At 40.9% G+C, this 17,805-nt stretch overlaps 1 protein-coding gene across 1 annotated transcript in view; it reads right to left on the bottom strand.

Moving 5' to 3' along the window:
• Nucleotides 1-2,608: 2,608 nt before the first annotated feature.
• Nucleotides 2,609-17,805, bottom strand: part of polr3b (polymerase (RNA) III (DNA directed) polypeptide B) — a 61,765-nt gene continuing 46,568 nt past the window's right edge. The window contains 5 exon segments of the mRNA XM_060923754.1: nucleotides 2,609-3,092; nucleotides 3,195-3,368; nucleotides 8,390-8,503; nucleotides 8,724-8,890; nucleotides 9,800-9,903. Of these exon segments, the coding sequence (XP_060779737.1) occupies nucleotides 2,963-3,092; nucleotides 3,195-3,368; nucleotides 8,390-8,503; nucleotides 8,724-8,890; nucleotides 9,800-9,903 (689 nt within the window). The 3' untranslated portion in view covers nucleotides 2,609-2,962.

The raw sequence follows: 17,805 nt of genomic DNA on the forward strand, positions 1-17,805 counted from the left end.
AACAAACTGCTAACCACAATGACAAAGTTGTAGCATTTTATTTATGCATAATTAAAATAAAAATCAAATTTATTTCAGGTTTGAATCATTCTTGCCACTTTTCTAATCTAGCACTGCTTGTATTGCACTATTAAAAAACCAAACGGCAAAACTTGAAATGGAGAAAAAAAGAGAAAGTTTAAGAATTTGGTCAAATCTGCTTTTGCGCAAACAGCACTGGTTGACCCCCTCCCCTTCGGTCTCTCTCACTCTCTCCTTGTACCAACCTTATTTTAGTGTGCTGGGAGGAGAGCGTTGGTCACAAAAGAGGGAAGTAAAAGTGTAGAGCCTGAGGCAGGGAGGCTCTGATGGAGTGCCTGCGAACTGCAGAGGGGAAAGCTGTGATTAGAATATGAATGGAACCACGGGGGAGAGATAGAAGGAGAGAGAGAGTGAGCAAGAGAAAGGGGGATTATGGCTGAACTGCTCCCCACATGGTGGATAGAGGAGGAAGACTCTCCAGAACTCTGTGCATTCAAGTATGGTTTACTGGCGTTGCCTTATACCTTATAACTGTGTTGCTACTTAAAAAGCAAGAGTGTGCGGGACAGGTATAGAACTCTTTAAACAACTTCTAAATCCTTCGACTCTTTCGCAGGCTGCCGGAACATAAAACATAGCAGACAGATGAGAGATCGAATACGAGATGAATGCATCAGACGTGAGGATCAGGAGTCCTGAGTGCCTCATTAATTCCAGTTTTCAAGGTGTACACAGTCAGTCAAAGATGGTAAGATGTTCGGAGGAGCTTCTGTTCCCCTCCTGAAAAGACATCCTCTTTCTGTTTTATTCCTCTCAGTGTCTCATTAGGCCCTCATTAGTTAGGACAGGTGCAGTCGCCTAAAAAAAGAGACAACAGCACACCCCACCTCCCTCCAACCTTTATCAGCGAGTCACTGTCAGTCCCTTTCTGCAGTATTCCCCCAATCAAAAGCTTCCAGAAAGGCTTAGTGGGTGGCGGCAAGCTTTGAATGGTCGATGTTTTATTAGTGTAAAAAGCATCAGAGAAGGAAGGTGGCCAACACAACAAGCACTTTTCCCCTGTCAGTGTTGTCACATTAGCACTTAATCAAGGACACACAATACGTTCACCTCCATCCCTGCCATCAGGCCAGTCGGGATAAACACTTCCTGTTTCATTGACCCTTAATCACTGGTAGAGGTTAAATTGGGTGGGTGTGCAGGGGAGTACCGCTCCGGGACCATTACTTTACGCCAACAGCAAGCGGATCTGACTTCTGATACTACAATTCGATAAAAATAATGGCTGGTGATAAATGATTATTTTATACAGCTATTTATTCCTTTATTTAATGCAGCTTTTGATCATTAAAGGAACAGTCCACCGTACTTCCATAATGAAATATGTTCTTCTCTGAATTGAGACGAGCTGATCCGTACCTCTCCGAGCTTTGTGTGACCTCCCCGTCAGTCAGACGCGCTGTTACTCCTGTTAGCAATGTAGCTAGGCTCAGCATGACCAACGGTATTTTTTGGGGCTGTAGTTAGATGCGACCAAACTCTTCCACGTTTTTCCTGTTTACATAGGTTTATATGACCAGTGACATGAAACAAAGTTCAGTTACACAAATTGAAACGTGGCGATTTTCTATCCTATGGAAAGTCCGCACTATAATGACAGGCGTACTAACACCTTCTGCGCGCTTCGACAGCGCATTGATACCTTCACTCCTGTTTTCCCCCTCTCCCCCTGACTTCCGTCAATACACAGCCAATGTGACTGGAAACATCAGTGCTGTGGTCAATAATAGTTGGTTGTATTGACGGAAGTTGGGGGGGGGGGGGGGGGGGGGGGGAGAAGAAAAAAAAAACCAGGAGTGAAGATATCAATGTGCTGTCGAAGCCTGTCATTATAGTGCGGACTTTCCATAGCATAGAAAATCGCCACATTTCAATTTGTGTAACTGAACCTTGTTTCATGTCACTGGTCATATAAACCTATGTAAACAGGAAAAACGCGGAAGAGTTTGGTCGCATCTAACTACAGCCCCAAAAAATACCATTGGCCATGCTGAGCCTAGCTACATTGCTAACAGGAGTGACAGCGTGTCTGACTGCGTCTGACTGACTGGGAGGTCGCGCAAAGCTCGGAGAGGTACGGAGCAGCTCGTCTCAATTCAGAGAAGCACATATTTCATTATGGAAGTACGGTGGACTGTTCCTTTAAAGCAGAATGTGTTCATTCTGCAAGTTCACTGCATTGCACATCTTTCTCAGAAAGGAACTGGAAAATATTTTTATATAATTGTAATGCCAACATCAAGGAATTCTGAAAATGTATAATGTGAACACCCACTTGGAGTGAGCTAAAATTACTTCATATTGCTTGTATAAATCACATTTCCATTATATCAGTGTTATATGATGGTCACGTTACATGAATCAGGCATCCATTTCCCCATTACTGTCTGATCACTGCTTTGCTGATAATGCAATCACGACAATAAATTAAAGCAATATAAATTAAATAAATAAATCACTATATTTGTAAATACTTTAAATAATTATTTATTAATTACATATACATACAGAAAATACATCCAAAAGCAAAACACAAACCAGGCAATTAATGAATTTTTCTTCATTGAAAAAACAAACAAAAAAACTTCAAGTAAGCACTTTTCATGTGCAAACTATATTTGCCAACATTTGGGAATATTATGATATCCTAGTTATATTACAACCTCTATTTTAATACAGAGACTTTCAAATAATGTGTCAATTCCTCTTATTTAGAATCAACATGTAACCACTGGTGGTTTACAAAATTTCGACATGCACACAAACCACTGCAACAGCATGTCCTAGATATGCAGCGTGAGACACGAATCTGCATCAGGAGTGCAGCTTTCACAACACAGTGTTTTCTTGCCTTGAGTATTAGCAGCATCAATGAACTAGCTCACTCATTGTAGCGAGCTAGTTTCAGGCGAGGCACAATGTTCATGGACTGAAGCTCCTGGAAGAGCAGCTTACAGGCGTAGGGAATGCGCAGAGATGATACGTGGCATGAGGACTTACAATAATGGCACCTGCAGAACACGAACACGGACACCCCCCCCAAAAAAAAATTGTAAAAAAGGTCATAATCAGAATATTCTGGACACAAAAAACTGGAATGAGTTCGTACTGACCATCCAGAGTATCCCAGCAGGCCACACTGACCACACACGTCCACTTCAAAAGCATCACTGGAGATCATGAGGCGCTCTAGAAGCAGCATGCTGGCCCCATAGCCAATCAGACAGTCCCTCTCCATCTCCCCCAGACGCAGACCTCCGTCCCGGGAACGACCTTCTGTAGGCTGCCTGTGTAAAAATGCACAGATATGCACTTGTCTATATTGTGCCGACTAGAAGACGTTATAAACCAGCAACTACAAGGCAGTAATAAATCAATCAATCATTTACAATTAGCATTTTTCCACTGGTTACAACTCCGTCTCCAGAACTATCCATACACTGATGCTCATTTCCCATCTTAGGCCACACCAGTTCGATTAGTTGGTTCTCGGAATCGCCGCTTGAAGAAAATGCAAAAAATAAAAATAATCGAAACTCGACTGCAGGTTGAGGTCACGTGACGTCGAAAACCAATCAAATCGCCCCTTTCACTTTATATAAAAAGACTTGTGGAAGAAACATGCCTGTGGAGGGGAATCCTGCAAAGCCTGTGTTTGTGATTGTTAGGATATTCAGCAAACAGAAGCGTAAAATCTTTGACAGGTGTGTCGAAATTCAAGAGGGGGAAAACTTTGCACAGTTGTACTCAAGACGCGGTGAGCTTGTTACCCTGCGATGTGCCAACTTGGACTACAACTCTGTGGAGGTGGGCTTGATTTATATATTTCATTGATTGATGTGAGGGGCAAACAAAAAATCATTCGAAGTATTTAGCCATCAGAAGTAGCCTACTCCTGGTCAAATCTTTTTTTCTGTGTATTTCTGTGTTCAATTGACTGTAATTCAATCATTTATTTAGCCTCTCTGTTTACTGGTTTGCCTGATAAAAGACACGCAGCCAGAGCTCGCCCTTAATGCATATGGGTGGAAATAAGATAAGCTATTAAAAGAGCCATATGAAATGTGTAACAATAATGTATTGTCTTTGTTTTGTTTCTCTATTATGAAAGCCCTCTATTTCCACCGCTAATTTTACCATCAGAGCATTTTTTTAATTTTATTTTTATTTCGCACACTCGCTTCATATTTTTCCTCAAAAAAAAAAAGGAGAACCAACTAATTAAATTGGTGTGGCCTTACCATAATAATAAAAGTAAGACAGGTTCTTTTTTCTTAGTAAAAGATCAACACTAACCCTTAATCTGTGTAATCTTGCTGAGTTGCCCCTTATGGTACCACTTGTGGTTGACCAATAGAACCCTGTTTTCAGCAAATTCTAAAGAAATTACTTTGCTCCCAAGTGGCACAACAGAAAACCATTCCTCCTATTGCTCAGTGGTTGTGATGATGCAACAGCCATCTGTGGCTGGGAGCAAAGTTTTCTGTACTCTCTGTGTGGGAGGGATGACGTACTCCCTCTCCCATCAACAGTAACCAATCATGGACACCTGTGAGCTCATGTATGCGGACAAAGGCAGACAGCGCTTTCCTCCAAATGTGTTATGAGGCACTGTGATGTAGCATGAGCAGAAGTGCAAAAAGATAACATTGGCTGACATAAGCCTAGGTCACAACCGGACGTACGATTTTTTGGCCGTGCGATTTTTGGCGTTTCCCAAATCGCTGCTTTTTTTTGTTCGTGGAGGAAGACGCGCGTTGGCCGTAAGTTTGTCTTGCAACCTGAAAAAAAACGTAAGCGCCCGTAGAGTTTGTTTGACATGACAAAGAACCTCTGCGGCCGGTCTGCAGCCAGTCTACGGCTCGAAAATCAGCACGTCACACGCGCGCCCTCTGTGCGTTTCTTGCGTTTTCTGCACGTAGACCGGCCGTAGGAGCACGTACGGCCGGTTGTGACCTAGGCTTTAAAAGGAAGCATGTGCCAGCCTTCACCCTGCCTGGTTGGTAGCGGTCCTATAATGGGGAGAGCTGGATGGTTTGTGAGAATTGGCAGAAGAGAAAATTAGGGAGAAATTAATTTGTAGACTTTACATCTAACTGGATCTCCTCCTCTTAAACAACACACTGATGAGGCATTTCACATTGACAGCAGACCTGCAGACACACACTATACCTAGAACACCGGGCACGAGGAGGGAATACACCCTGAACGGGACATCAGTCCATCACAGGAAACCATGCACATGCGTGCAATCGCAGTAACACCAAAGGGCAAAATTTGCATACCAGCATTTTTATATCTCTACTCCGAAGGACAGAGGGGTATACTGGTTTACCTCTGTCCATCCCAAACACCCTTTTGCTCAGCAACCACAAATCATAGCCACTTGGTACCAAACTTCAGCTTGGGGTTCTATACAGTGTAAACCGTTTTCAGGTCTGTCACACATCGACTTCCTGTTTACCAACTGAATGTATTTAGGAAAAACATATACAGTGGTATGCAAAAGTCGGGGCACCCCTGGTCAAAATTACTGTTACTGTGAACAGTTAAGCAAGTTGAAGATGAAAATGATCTCCAAAAGGCATAAAGTTAAAGATGACGCATTCCCTTTATATTTTAAGCAAAAGCAATTTATTTTCATCTTTTACATTTTCAAAAATGACAAAAAAGGAAGAGAGCCCGAAGCAGAAGTTTGGGCACCCTGCATGGTTAGTACCTAGTAACACCCCCTTTGGCAAGTATCGCAGCTTGTAAACACTTTTTGTAGCCAGCGAATAATCTTTCAGTTCTTGCCTGGGGGATTTTCACACATTCGTCCTTGCAAAAGGTTTCCAGTTATACAAGTTTCTTGGGCTGTCTTGCATGCGCTGCTCTTTTGAGATCTATCCACAGATTTTCAATGATGTTTAGGTCAGGGGACTGTGAGGGCCAGGGCAAAACCTTCAGCTTGTGCCTCTTGATGTATTCCACTGTAGATTCTGAGAAGTGTTTTGGATCATTGTCTTATTGTAGGACCCATCCTCTTTTTAACTTCAACTTTTTTACAGATGGTGTGATGTTTGTTTGCTTCCAGAATTTGCTGGTATTTATTCGAATCCATGCTTCCCTCGACCAATGAAATGTGCTCTGTGCCACTGGCTACAACACAACCCCAAAGCATGATCGATCCACACCCATGCTTCAGAGTTGGAGAGGTGTTCTTTTCCTGGAATTTGGCACCCTTTTTTCTCCAAACATACCTTTGCACATTGTGGCCAAAAAGTTCCATTTTGATTTCATCAGTCCACAGGACTTTTTTCCAAAATGCATCAGGCTTGCTTAGATGTTCATTTGCAAACTTCAGACGCTGAATTTTGCGGCTAGGATGCAGGAAAGGTTTTCTTCTGATGACTCTTCCATGAAGGTCATATTTGTTCAGGTGTCGCTGCATAGTACAACAGTACACCACCACTCCAGGGTCTGCTAAATCTTTCTGAAGGTCTTTTGCAGTCAAACAGGGTTTTTATTTGCCTTTCTAGCAATCCAACGAGCAGTTCTTTCAGAAAGTTTTCTTCATCTTCCAGACCTCACCTTGATCTCCACTGTTTCTGTTAATTGCCATTTCTTAATAACATTACAATCTGAGGAAACAGCTACCTGAAAACACTTTGCTCCGTTCTTGTAGCCTTCTCCTGCTTTGTGAGCATCAATTATTTTATTATTCAGAACGCGAGGGAGTTGCTTAGAGGAGCCCATGGCTGTTGATTTTAGGGACAAGTTTGAGGAGTCAGAGAATTTATACAGCTTTGAAACCTGCATCATCTGACCTTTCCTAACAAAGAATTTGAACAAGCCACAGCTCATCTCATCTCATTATCTCTAGCCGCTTCATCCTGTTCTACAGGGTCGCGGGTAAGCTGGAGTCTATCCCAGCTGACTACGGGCGAAAGGCGGGGTACACCCTGGACAAGTCGCCAGGTCATCACAGGGCTGACACATAGACACAGACAACCATTCACACTCACATTCACACCTACGGTCAATTTAGAGTCACCAGTTAACCTAACCTGCATGTCTTTGGACTGTGGGGGAAACCGGAGCACCCGGAGGAAACCCACGTGGACATGGGGAGAACATGCAAACTCCGCACAGAAAGGCCCTCATCAGCCACGGGGCTCGAACCTGGACCTTCTTGCTGTGAGGCGACAGCGCTAACCACTACACCACCGTGCCGCCCCAAGCCACAGCTCAATAAGCTAATTAAGGTGTGGAACCTTGGTAAAAGTTATCTGAGAACTCAAATGTATTGGGGTGCCCAAACTTTCGCATGGCGTTCCTTTTCTTTTTTTCACTCTTCAGTTGTATAAAACAAAAATAAAATGCACAAATCTTGCAGAAAACACTGAAATGTGTCGTCTTTATCTTTATGCCTTTTGGTGATCAGTTCATCTTCTGCTCACTTAACTATTCACAATAACAGACATTTTCAGTAAGGGTGCCCAAACTTTTGCATGCCACTGTAGGGTAGATTTACAAAATTTTCATAACACTTTTCTCAGCAACTACAAATCATAACTGCTTGATATTTGGTACGGAGCTTCAGCTTGGGGTTCTATACCGTTTTCAGGTCTGTCGCGCATCGGCTTCCTGTTTACCAACTGAATGTATTTATGAAACATACAGGGTGGATTCTGACGCTATTTCAAGAAGCAAAATGCCATTTCAAAAATGACAGTTTACCAGGATGCTATTTGAAATCCCTGGGGAGAACACTGCTCTTTACTTACTTGTTTCAGGGTTGATTATTTGTTGAAGTCAACATTCATAATAAGTGTCCTATTCCTTCAATTGCTTGCATTCTGATATAAGCAAGAGCAGGAGCTCACAGCTGATCTTGTTTGGTGGCAGGAGGAAGCCAACAAACTTGGATAAAACCCCCACATGGAAACAAGAGGAATATGGAAAAACTCCATGCAGAAAATAACCTGAGCTAGGATCAAACCAGGCACCCTGTAGCTTTGACATGGCAATTATGCCCAATACTGTGCTGCCTCTAGCTAGTGTGCGTTTTTTTTTTTTAAACTGACTTGACGGACAATATCTGAATATTGATCTGCACCATTTGTAGCTCCAGTAAAATCTCCCTGTTCAATTCTCTTGGTACTCTGGCAAAAAGGGTAACCAATTTAAATTGAGAGTTACTTGGCAATGGAGTTCACGAAAATCTTTATCATACTCTCTAGTGGAAAAGCGCTCTGAGGTAAAAATGTTCAAATGGTGGTTTAAACTGAATTTAGTGACCATATGAAAGCAGTTATAATCCTACCTGGTGAGCACAGCTCGAGGTCCACGTGCTCTTGCATGCATCTTATCCAACACCATGTGCTTCAGTTTCTGGTAGTACACTGGCCCAAAGTAGATGTAGGCTTCCAGGGGTTCCCTAAGTAAACACAAAGAGTATAGGAATAGCCATATTAGCTGGACAAAAAAAAAAAAAAAAAAAAAAGGTTTAAACTTGGAACGACAGCATTTAAAGGATGGCATTGTACTGACGAGTTTAGAGAAAACCACATGGCAATAATCTGTGTGTCTTCAATAATAAAACACATGATGCATTTGTCTTATCTTTTATAACGGACAATTCTGAAATTCTTTATTACCCTGTAATTCCAGACGTGACGAAATCTTTGCCCTGATAGTTGTATCCATAGCGAATAAGATCCTCGCACACATCTTTCACTTTACTGCCTCCGAAAGCCGTGCCATAGTGAAAACGCCCGTCCAGCACGCCTGCTTTTCCAGCCAATAGCTCGATCAGTTTCCCGACCTAACACAATAAAAACATGATGCAAATAACGCCCATAGCCTCATGCTCCAAGCAGCTCACTCATACATTATTTCTAAGCATGCCTGTGATAATTATAGCATTCCAGTTATGCTGTGAATTTAAAAAAAAAAAAAAAAAGCACAAAATAAACTGCGTATGACGTCAGTGCTTTTGCAGCTGGAGAATGTGACATCATGGGCACGGTCGCGGTCCAATGCACCACAGTGGCTTTGCACAAAAAGGGCTGAATGGCCTTTGACCTCCTGATACTGAAAAGGATGAATCCCTTTCTTCTACTTACACCAGTTTCCATCTGAGAGCCTGCTGGGTGCACCCAAACACACTTCAAACTGGTTGTAGAACCAAAACACACTGGTGTTAAATTACTTTTAAACTGAAAAATTAAACTTGAAATCGAATTGAAGAAAAAAATAAAATTAGAAATGCAGTGCACTAAAGGCAAGCTTTTTACTGCATGGCAAGTCCATCTATAGTGTAAAAAATAAATAAATAAATAAATAAATAAATATATATATATATATATATATATATATATATATATATATATATATATATATATATATATATATATGTATATATATGTATGAATGAGGTTGAAGACATTTCCGTGGGTTTGTCTGATGAATAGTCTATGCTGAACTGGTTTCTGCATACAACAAAAATGCCATCTTTTTTCTAAAATACGTTGGTAATTTTGTGTCAGGCTAAGGGCTTGCAGATTCAAATCTTGGTACTGCCGAGCTCTTAATTTTAACCACTCAATTGTATTTTCTCTCAGGCATTAACCAGCTGAACAGATAGAAATGTAAGCCAGCTTTAATCCAGTGGTATTCAATTCACACTTAAGAAAAAAAAAAAAAAGACTCATTTCCACAGAGTGGGGCTTACAGTCATTCTGGAGGGGTATCCATGTGGGTTCATGATGATGTCTGGGCAGATCCCCGTGTCGCAGAATGGCATGTCCTCCTGAGGGACAATCAGTCCACAAACACCTGTAGCAGGAGAAACAGACAGCATTGAAACCGTGAAAACACAGATGTAAACTATACAAGTTGGTTAAACACTGATCAAAGGCTTCTGTTATTATGGGAACTGTATGTGTGGAGTTCACTTTTGTGATCATTTCAAAAGGATATACATGTTATTTACCAGCTGGGAGGTCCGTATGGTGAAATACCGTGACCGAGGTCTTGAAAGTACTGAGCAAAGCCCTCTGGGTCGAGGTCAGCATTCAAGGCCGAGGTCACGGTATTTCACCATACGGACCGACCTTAAGCTGGTAAATAATATCTATTCTTTTCTTTACCAAATTTTAACAGACAATGAGAGCACCCGAAAGGGAAAACCGAGCCGAGCTGCCATTTTGAATCCTCATTCACGGCTGTAATGCAAATGGCTTCCTCCTCGGTATACAAGTGCACTTCCATGGCAGGAAAAAAAATACATTTTGCTGCCTATGTAGTCCCCTATTTATACAAATAGGAGTCATTCAGGATTCAGCCATGTTTTTGCTTGGCGTTAGCAAGTTAGAGAGGTTTTTAGCTTTCTCCTGAAATGTTTTCTTTAATTTTGTCTTCCTCAGGGTAGTAAAACTCGCTTTCACTGTGAAAACTTATCACTATCCATGCTGTAAAATTAATGCTATTCTCCTGAGAAATGCTGGCAAAAATTTAGAAGATTTTTGGTAAATCTTATAAATAAATCTTATTTAAAAAAAAAAAAAAAAAAAAGGATAAATGTTGACAAAAAAATTCTACTATGTTTGTTGTTGTGAACAAGCGAATCGCCAGAGGTCCATAACCGGGGTCCGTATCCTACGGTACAGACCCGCTCGCCAGCCAATCAGAGCGCAGGATTTGGACTGCAAAAAAAAAAAAAAACATATATTATTGTTCACAAGTAATATCAGTACCAAAAGTCCTTCCCATGCCACAAGACACACGAGGCAGGGCCGATCTCCATTTCGGTAGCCCTCTGCCTCTCGCCTATTACATAGTTAGGGTTACAGTGGGGGGCTCGTCCTCTGGTAACCATGAGTGTTTGACTCCTTACTCACATCTGTATTGCGGCGTGCTCACCGAGCTCTATATAAAATCTGGAGAGCTCAAAGCCTATTCCCCACTGTAGAGACAAGTGAAGCCATCTCGCTGCCATCTTACCACTGACATTGTGTGTATTTGGCTTGTGTGTTAAACTGTCACATCCGATCAAATTTGCCCCAAGAAAAAGTATTTCCTGACTCTCTCTCTCCCCCATTACCTCTTATTTTTTCAAATTTATCCACATTCCTGACATATCTTTATAGCACTCCCGTTCACTGTGTTTTTTTCCCCTTTTCCAGTCCAATCTCTGATTTTTTTTCTTTTGAACAGCACTTTTACAGAGATTATTTCAGTTTCTCTCTCATACTTCTTCCTGTCGATTTATTTATTTATTTATTATACCAACACAAAGGCTGTACAATACTTCTTTTCTATTTAGGGGACAGTTGTTGAAACAGGATTATTTTCTCATGTGCCATTTTCACTTCATTCTCAGGTCTTAACAGTATTTAATGGTCACATAATTCACTGTCATTTTAGACAGAAACAATTCAATTCTGATGCTTTTTCTTTTTAAGACCACACCGTGTTTAGCAAATGGGGTAAACAAATGCAATGAGAAATACAACTTGGCAAACAATGTGACAAACAAATGCAACTTATCAGAATTACGAATGATATATGCATTGGAAAATGAAATCATTCATGCCGATGCAAGAGGAGTTTTGTTAACCGCCTGCGGAGTATGGGTCCAGTCATCATCTCATTGACGCATTTGGCAAGATGTTGCATCCAAGATGGAGATAATGAAGGGGGGGGACGTTAGGAGAGGCTTTTCTTGGAGCAAGTTTGATCGAAGACAATTGTTTAACACGTAAGCCAAATACACGCGATGCGAGTGGCAAGATGGCAGCTAGATGGCTTCACCTCTGACGAGCTCTGCAGATTTTCTATAGAGCTCAGTGGGCATGCCTTGGCAGATGGCAGTAGGTACCATTTTCATGATGGTCTTTGGTATGACCCAACAGCGAGTAGAACTCATGATCTCCCGGTTGAGAGGCGAACACGCTAACCACTAGGCCAGTTCACGGTAATGTCAGTACCAAACCAATGCAAATTATAAAAGGAGTCTCATTCAGGAATGTTTCATCATTTTGCTTTTGTCCTACACTACTAGCTGCTTGGTTTTTCAGTACAAACTCTTTAGAAAGCATGACAAATATAGACATATTTTAGGTACAAATAGTCCCGAATGATTACATTATTATTAAATCTGATTATTCAGATGCTGTTCGAATAATTTTCTACCACAGCGCAACTCGGTACAGTTTTGACTGAAAGGCAAAGCACAGGCTTATATCAATGCACTCTATTATTGAGGTGTTTACATACAGAACTTTATGACTGATGCGCCACAAAAAGGTGTGTAAATAACAACTGCTGATAAGGTGAAGTTTTCTGTTAGGTGGTGTTTGTGGAGCATTATTGAAGGAGTCTCCCGTGTCAGCATATAGGAACAGTGAGAGGTAAAGCTGCAAGTTATTTGACATGGGAAAGTCTTCAGGACAGAGGGCTTTGTGGTTTCTTAGTAACAAATCAAGTTGCATTTTTCTTCAAGACAACAAAAACAGAGCTTGGTGAGGGAATGAGATAATATAAACACAAGCGATAAGAACGAAATTGTTTAAGTGATGTTCCGCAGCAGGGCGGCACGGTGCTGTAGTGGTTAGCGCTGTTGCCTCACAGCAAGAAGGTCCGGGTTCGAGCCCCGTGGCCGGCGAGGGCCTTTCTGTGTGGAGTTTGCATGTTCTCCCCGTGTCCGCGTGGGTTTCCTCCGGGTGCTCCGGTTTCCCCCACAGTCCAAAGACATGCAGGTTAGGTTAACTGGTGACTCTAAATTGACCGTAGGTGTGAATGTGAGTGTGAATGGTTGTCTGTGTCTGTGTGTCAGCCCTGTGATGACCTGGCGACTTGTCCAGGGTGTACCCCGCCTTTCGCCCATAGTCAGCTGGGATAGGCTCCAGCTTACCTGCGACCCTGTAGAACAAGATAAAGCAGCTACACGAGATGTTCCGCAGCATTAAATGTGTTAACGTTAATTATTTTTTTTCGTGATGTGGTTTCCATCAAACCCTGTGCTCTGATTGGCTGGCGAGCAGGTCTGTAGCCTATGATACGGACCCCAGTTACGGACCTCTGGCGACTTGCTCGTTCACAACAACAAACATGGTAGCAATTTGTGTCAACATTTATCTTTTTTTTTTTTACAAGATTTATTTATAAGATCATCAAAAATCTTACATTTCTGCCAGCATTTCTCAGGAGAATAGCATTAATTTTACAGCATGGATCGTGATAACAACAGTGTTCACAGTGAAAGCAAGTTTTACTACCCTGAGGAAGAAGAAATAAAAGAAAACATTTCAGGAGAAAGCTAAAAACCTCTTTTGCTAACGCCGAGCAAAAACATGGCTGAATCCTGAATGACTCAATTTTGTACAAATACAAAATTAGTTTTCTGTTAGAATTTGGTAAAGAAAAAAAATATGTTATTTACCAGATTAAGGTCGGTCCGTATGGTGGAATACCGTGACCTCGGCCTTGAATACTGACCTCAGCCCAAAGGGACTCAGTCAGTACTTTCAAGACCTCGGTCACAGTATTTCACGATACGGACCTCCCACTATCTGCTGCCTTTTTTTTTTTTATTAAAATAAACCTTTTTGCATTGACATTGCTGTAAATGAGGAAAAATTAGCATTTTAAAATATCAAGTACAGTCCCGTACACAAGAACCGAGTGAGTTACACCACCTGCTATGTGCAAACCCTACAAACAATTTTTTTTTTTTTAAATAAAATCCCATACAGCATGTCTGTTCCATGACTAAAAATCACAGTATACTAACTGAGCGCTGGGGTGGGGGGTGTTTACATATGCTGTGTAGATACATGTATGTGATGGTGATCAGGTCTGCTGGTTTTATAGAAAAGGCAAAGCAGGAGCATTAGCCATTCACACAGTGAGCCAGAGAAGTGGTGCACAGCTCCGCGTGTGAGTGTAAATGTTTGCTCCACACTCTTCCATCTGTCCGAGCAAACACATTATTAGGCCATTTGCAAGTTGTAAAAAGAGAGTGGGCAGGAGCAGGAAGTGAGGAGAGGTACTCAGCCGGACAGTAAGAGAGGGATTAGACTTCTGTAACTTCCCCTGGCTGTGCCACACACAAAGACAGGATCAGTCCGTGAGAGGAATGGGATAAGTCCGTGTGTAATGTGAGAACAAGGCTGAAGAGATCTAGTGACTATGTACATCATGTTGAGATCATGATCTTATAAGATCATATAAGCATAAAACTGGAACTACCTCACAGTGAAGCAGCTAAGTATATCCAGGCTGACGTTATGTATAATGAAGCATAACTGGGATAAACATTAATATACATGATTAAAATATACACACACACACACACACACACACACACACACACACACGTGTTGTTGAAATCTTAAATCTAATTAGTTTGACATTGTTGAACATCGCCAGCATGGCTCTGACTGTAGTTCAGATAACAGGATATGAAGGTCCTTGTTATTTCTAGAAATGCATTATTCTCTCTCTAGTAACAGCTAAATCTCAGGGCCTTGTACAGTAGCTGTGCCATATAAACAGATTAATAAATGCGTAACGGCTCATATGGTGAAGTTTTCTGGAAAGAGATTTATTTCGCATTTCTGGAAGGTGTCTCGAGTGTCAGCACTTTACAACAGTTGGAGCACTTTGTTGTTTCTTGGTAAAAACAAACTGCATTTTTTGACTACTGACTACAAGAGAGAAAAGAGAGGTAGGTGAGGAAACAACTGTTTATAGCTGCTATAACAAGCAAATATGATAACCTGCACTTGTTTTGTGGACGTTCTACAACATTTAAAAAAAAAAAAAAAAAAGTTATTAACCATCACGTCAGTTTATTTGTACAGCGCTTTTAACAGACACACTGTCGCAAAGCAGCTTTACAGAAAATTAAAGACTTTAAAACATATGAGCTAATTTTATCCCTAATAAATTATTTATTCCTAAATGGGCAAGCCTGTGGCGACGTTGGCAAAGGAAAACTCCCTCAGACAACAAGAGGAAGAAACCTTGAGAGGAACCAGACTCAAAAGCAGACCTGGGCATTTTCCGGCCCGCGGACTGCATCCGGCCCTTTGGTTCATTCTGACCGGCCCACGTAAGGTTAATTAGAAATTACAAAATAAACGCATTTTCTAATTTTACCTCATGCATGGACTGAATGTGCATTGCTTTTATTTTGAAGTTGTGTTCAACAAAAACGCAACGCGCGCGATAGGAACATGACATGAAATCCCACGAAACCTAATCCCGCGATAACTACTTCCGTAATTTGTCCAGACCAACCACAAACTTGTACGTCATCCTTCAAACGGTCCAGCCAATCACATAGTGTGACGTCACCAGCAGGCGCCGGAGCCCAAGCTGATCTGATACCTACACCGAATCGACATGGCATCATCATAATATGATGTATCTTGCTTGATATTTGGAGTAGAAAGACAATATTGTGATGCCTTTATTGTGTTTTGGGGTGAATGTGACTGGGGGAAAAAAAAAAAAAAAAGGGTACAAACGTTCACATTTTGTTAACCATTGTTTTGGGAAATTTGATTGAATAAATGACATTTTTTGTAAGGCAACCTCATTTTTTTTCCATACTCTTACCAGTCTTAGCAGCTTGTAAAAACAATGTTATTTACTGCTTTATATAAAGAAATACAATTAATATTGTGCAGAATTTAGTTCAGCCTTTTGGTCCGGCCCTCCACAAAATTTTCTGTTTCTCATGTGGCCCCATGGAAAAAATAATTGCCCACCCCTGCTCAAAAGGGAACCCATCGTCATCTGGGTAACAACAGATCGCATGATAACTCACTCACTTCTATAACGGTGTCCTATATAGTCACAACTGTGTAACCAGGAAATTCAGAAAAATAATTACCAACAGATAAAAAGTTGGTCATTCTTCAAATAATAAAACAATTGCTAGTGTTGAAAAACCGCTATGATGTAAGAGGAATAACACTTTGGAATGTGCCGTTACAGGAAACTCATCAACTTCTGGATGGTAACAGATCACACTGCACTGTGTGAATTCCTTGTTTTATTCCTTCCCTATATGACACGATAATCCAGCAAACTGGTTACCCTGGTTTGCACATGTAATACATTTGTCAGGATAAAAGTACAACTTCGAGGCTTACCTTCTCACTGAAAAGGCAAAGAGTAAACTAAGCACAAATACAAAACACTTCTTTAAAAGAACCTGTAGACTAGAACTGGTAAAACATTCAAAAGGGGAGGGAAAAAAAAAAAAAAAAAAAGATTGTGAAAATGTGATGCAGAAAGTGTAAAAAGAAGAGTAATTCTCATCACATTCTCTGTTGTTATTTGGTGTGTGAGTGAATGATAAAAGAGGCATGAAATCAGCAGAGAAAAGGAGAACAGCATTAAGAGTCCACGGCCCTCCATCACACCCCATACAGCCTCACACTGGCAGCTCACACAATGAGCCCCACCAACACAGCCCAGCGAGTGTGAGTGCGAGTGTGTGTGTTTATGTCTGTGTGTTTGGGTCAACAGTGAATAATTAACCAATTTTGCTCTGTTGACCAGAGCTTATGAGACCAGTCAGAGCAAGCAGGATCAGTGAAGGGGGATGCAAGTAAATAGTAAAAATACAAAAAACTCCAGGGAAACTTGCGTACTATAACTGGCACCAGTGCACTGTGGGATATCCTCAGTTGGCTCTTGATATCTATAAGCTGCCAGCTTTTTTTTTGTGCGTGTTTCAGACACATAATTTGCTTAGAACATGCTACTTGGTCTTCATGATTCACTTTTATTTTCATGTACACTTATTATCTGGGCCATGAAAAGGGTTCAAACTTACAAAAGCTCCCTAATAAAGTAGTGCAATGTAATGAGAAATTCATATGATGTTGATTTTTGCCCACTAAACGCATTCATTTTCTTATATCAGGTTCCCTAATAAAAGATATAAATTATTATTATAAATACATTCACCCACTACAACAGCAGCATCAGTTATGCATCCATCTGAAATTGTCTAGAGAGAGAGAAGAACCCCCCCCCCCCCCCCACACACACACACAATAATGTTTACAATTACTAAAAATTGAAGCCAGAAGGAAGCGCCATTAAAATTATCACTGCATCAACGACAAAATCAATATTTAATTCAGGGTTCTCGCCCTTTCCTTATGAAAACAGTCTTAATGTTAGTCTTTTTCTAGATTTCTTAGTAATTGTAACTATCCTGCTAAAAGAGTAAATGAAAAGTGAATCTGAATTTTCAAATTTAATTAGCATAGGTAATCGTACGGGGCCGAGTAAAATTAAGGATTAATTTCACGAGTGATTTTGAAGTTTTGAAATCACGAGTGAAATTGATCCTTAATTTTACGAGGAACCATACAATTACTTGTTTATAATATATAGGGCCAAATTCATACTTTGGAAGCCATTCAAGTTCACAACATTTGTCATTCACGTTTTCTGAACCAATCAGGGCGCAAGACTATCTTGCACGTTTGAATCAGTTTCTAAAGCGTCTTTCATGACGACACGGTGACACGACACGAGGATTTTGAAAGTGGTTTACAAAATATTATTGGAACTTCTTTACAAAAGCCATTTTGTTGACAAAATTTGCTAATTTTGGTAACCGTAACCAAGCCAATAGCATTTCAGAAATACGGCCCCGCGTTAAGGAAAAAAAAGCCCTCCTTGATTGACCAATCAGAATTCAGTAAT

The sequence above is a fragment of the Neoarius graeffei genome, chromosome 6 (assembly GCF_027579695.1).
Source record: "Neoarius graeffei isolate fNeoGra1 chromosome 6, fNeoGra1.pri, whole genome shotgun sequence".
Taxonomy (NCBI): Eukaryota; Metazoa; Chordata; class Actinopteri; order Siluriformes; family Ariidae; genus Neoarius; species Neoarius graeffei.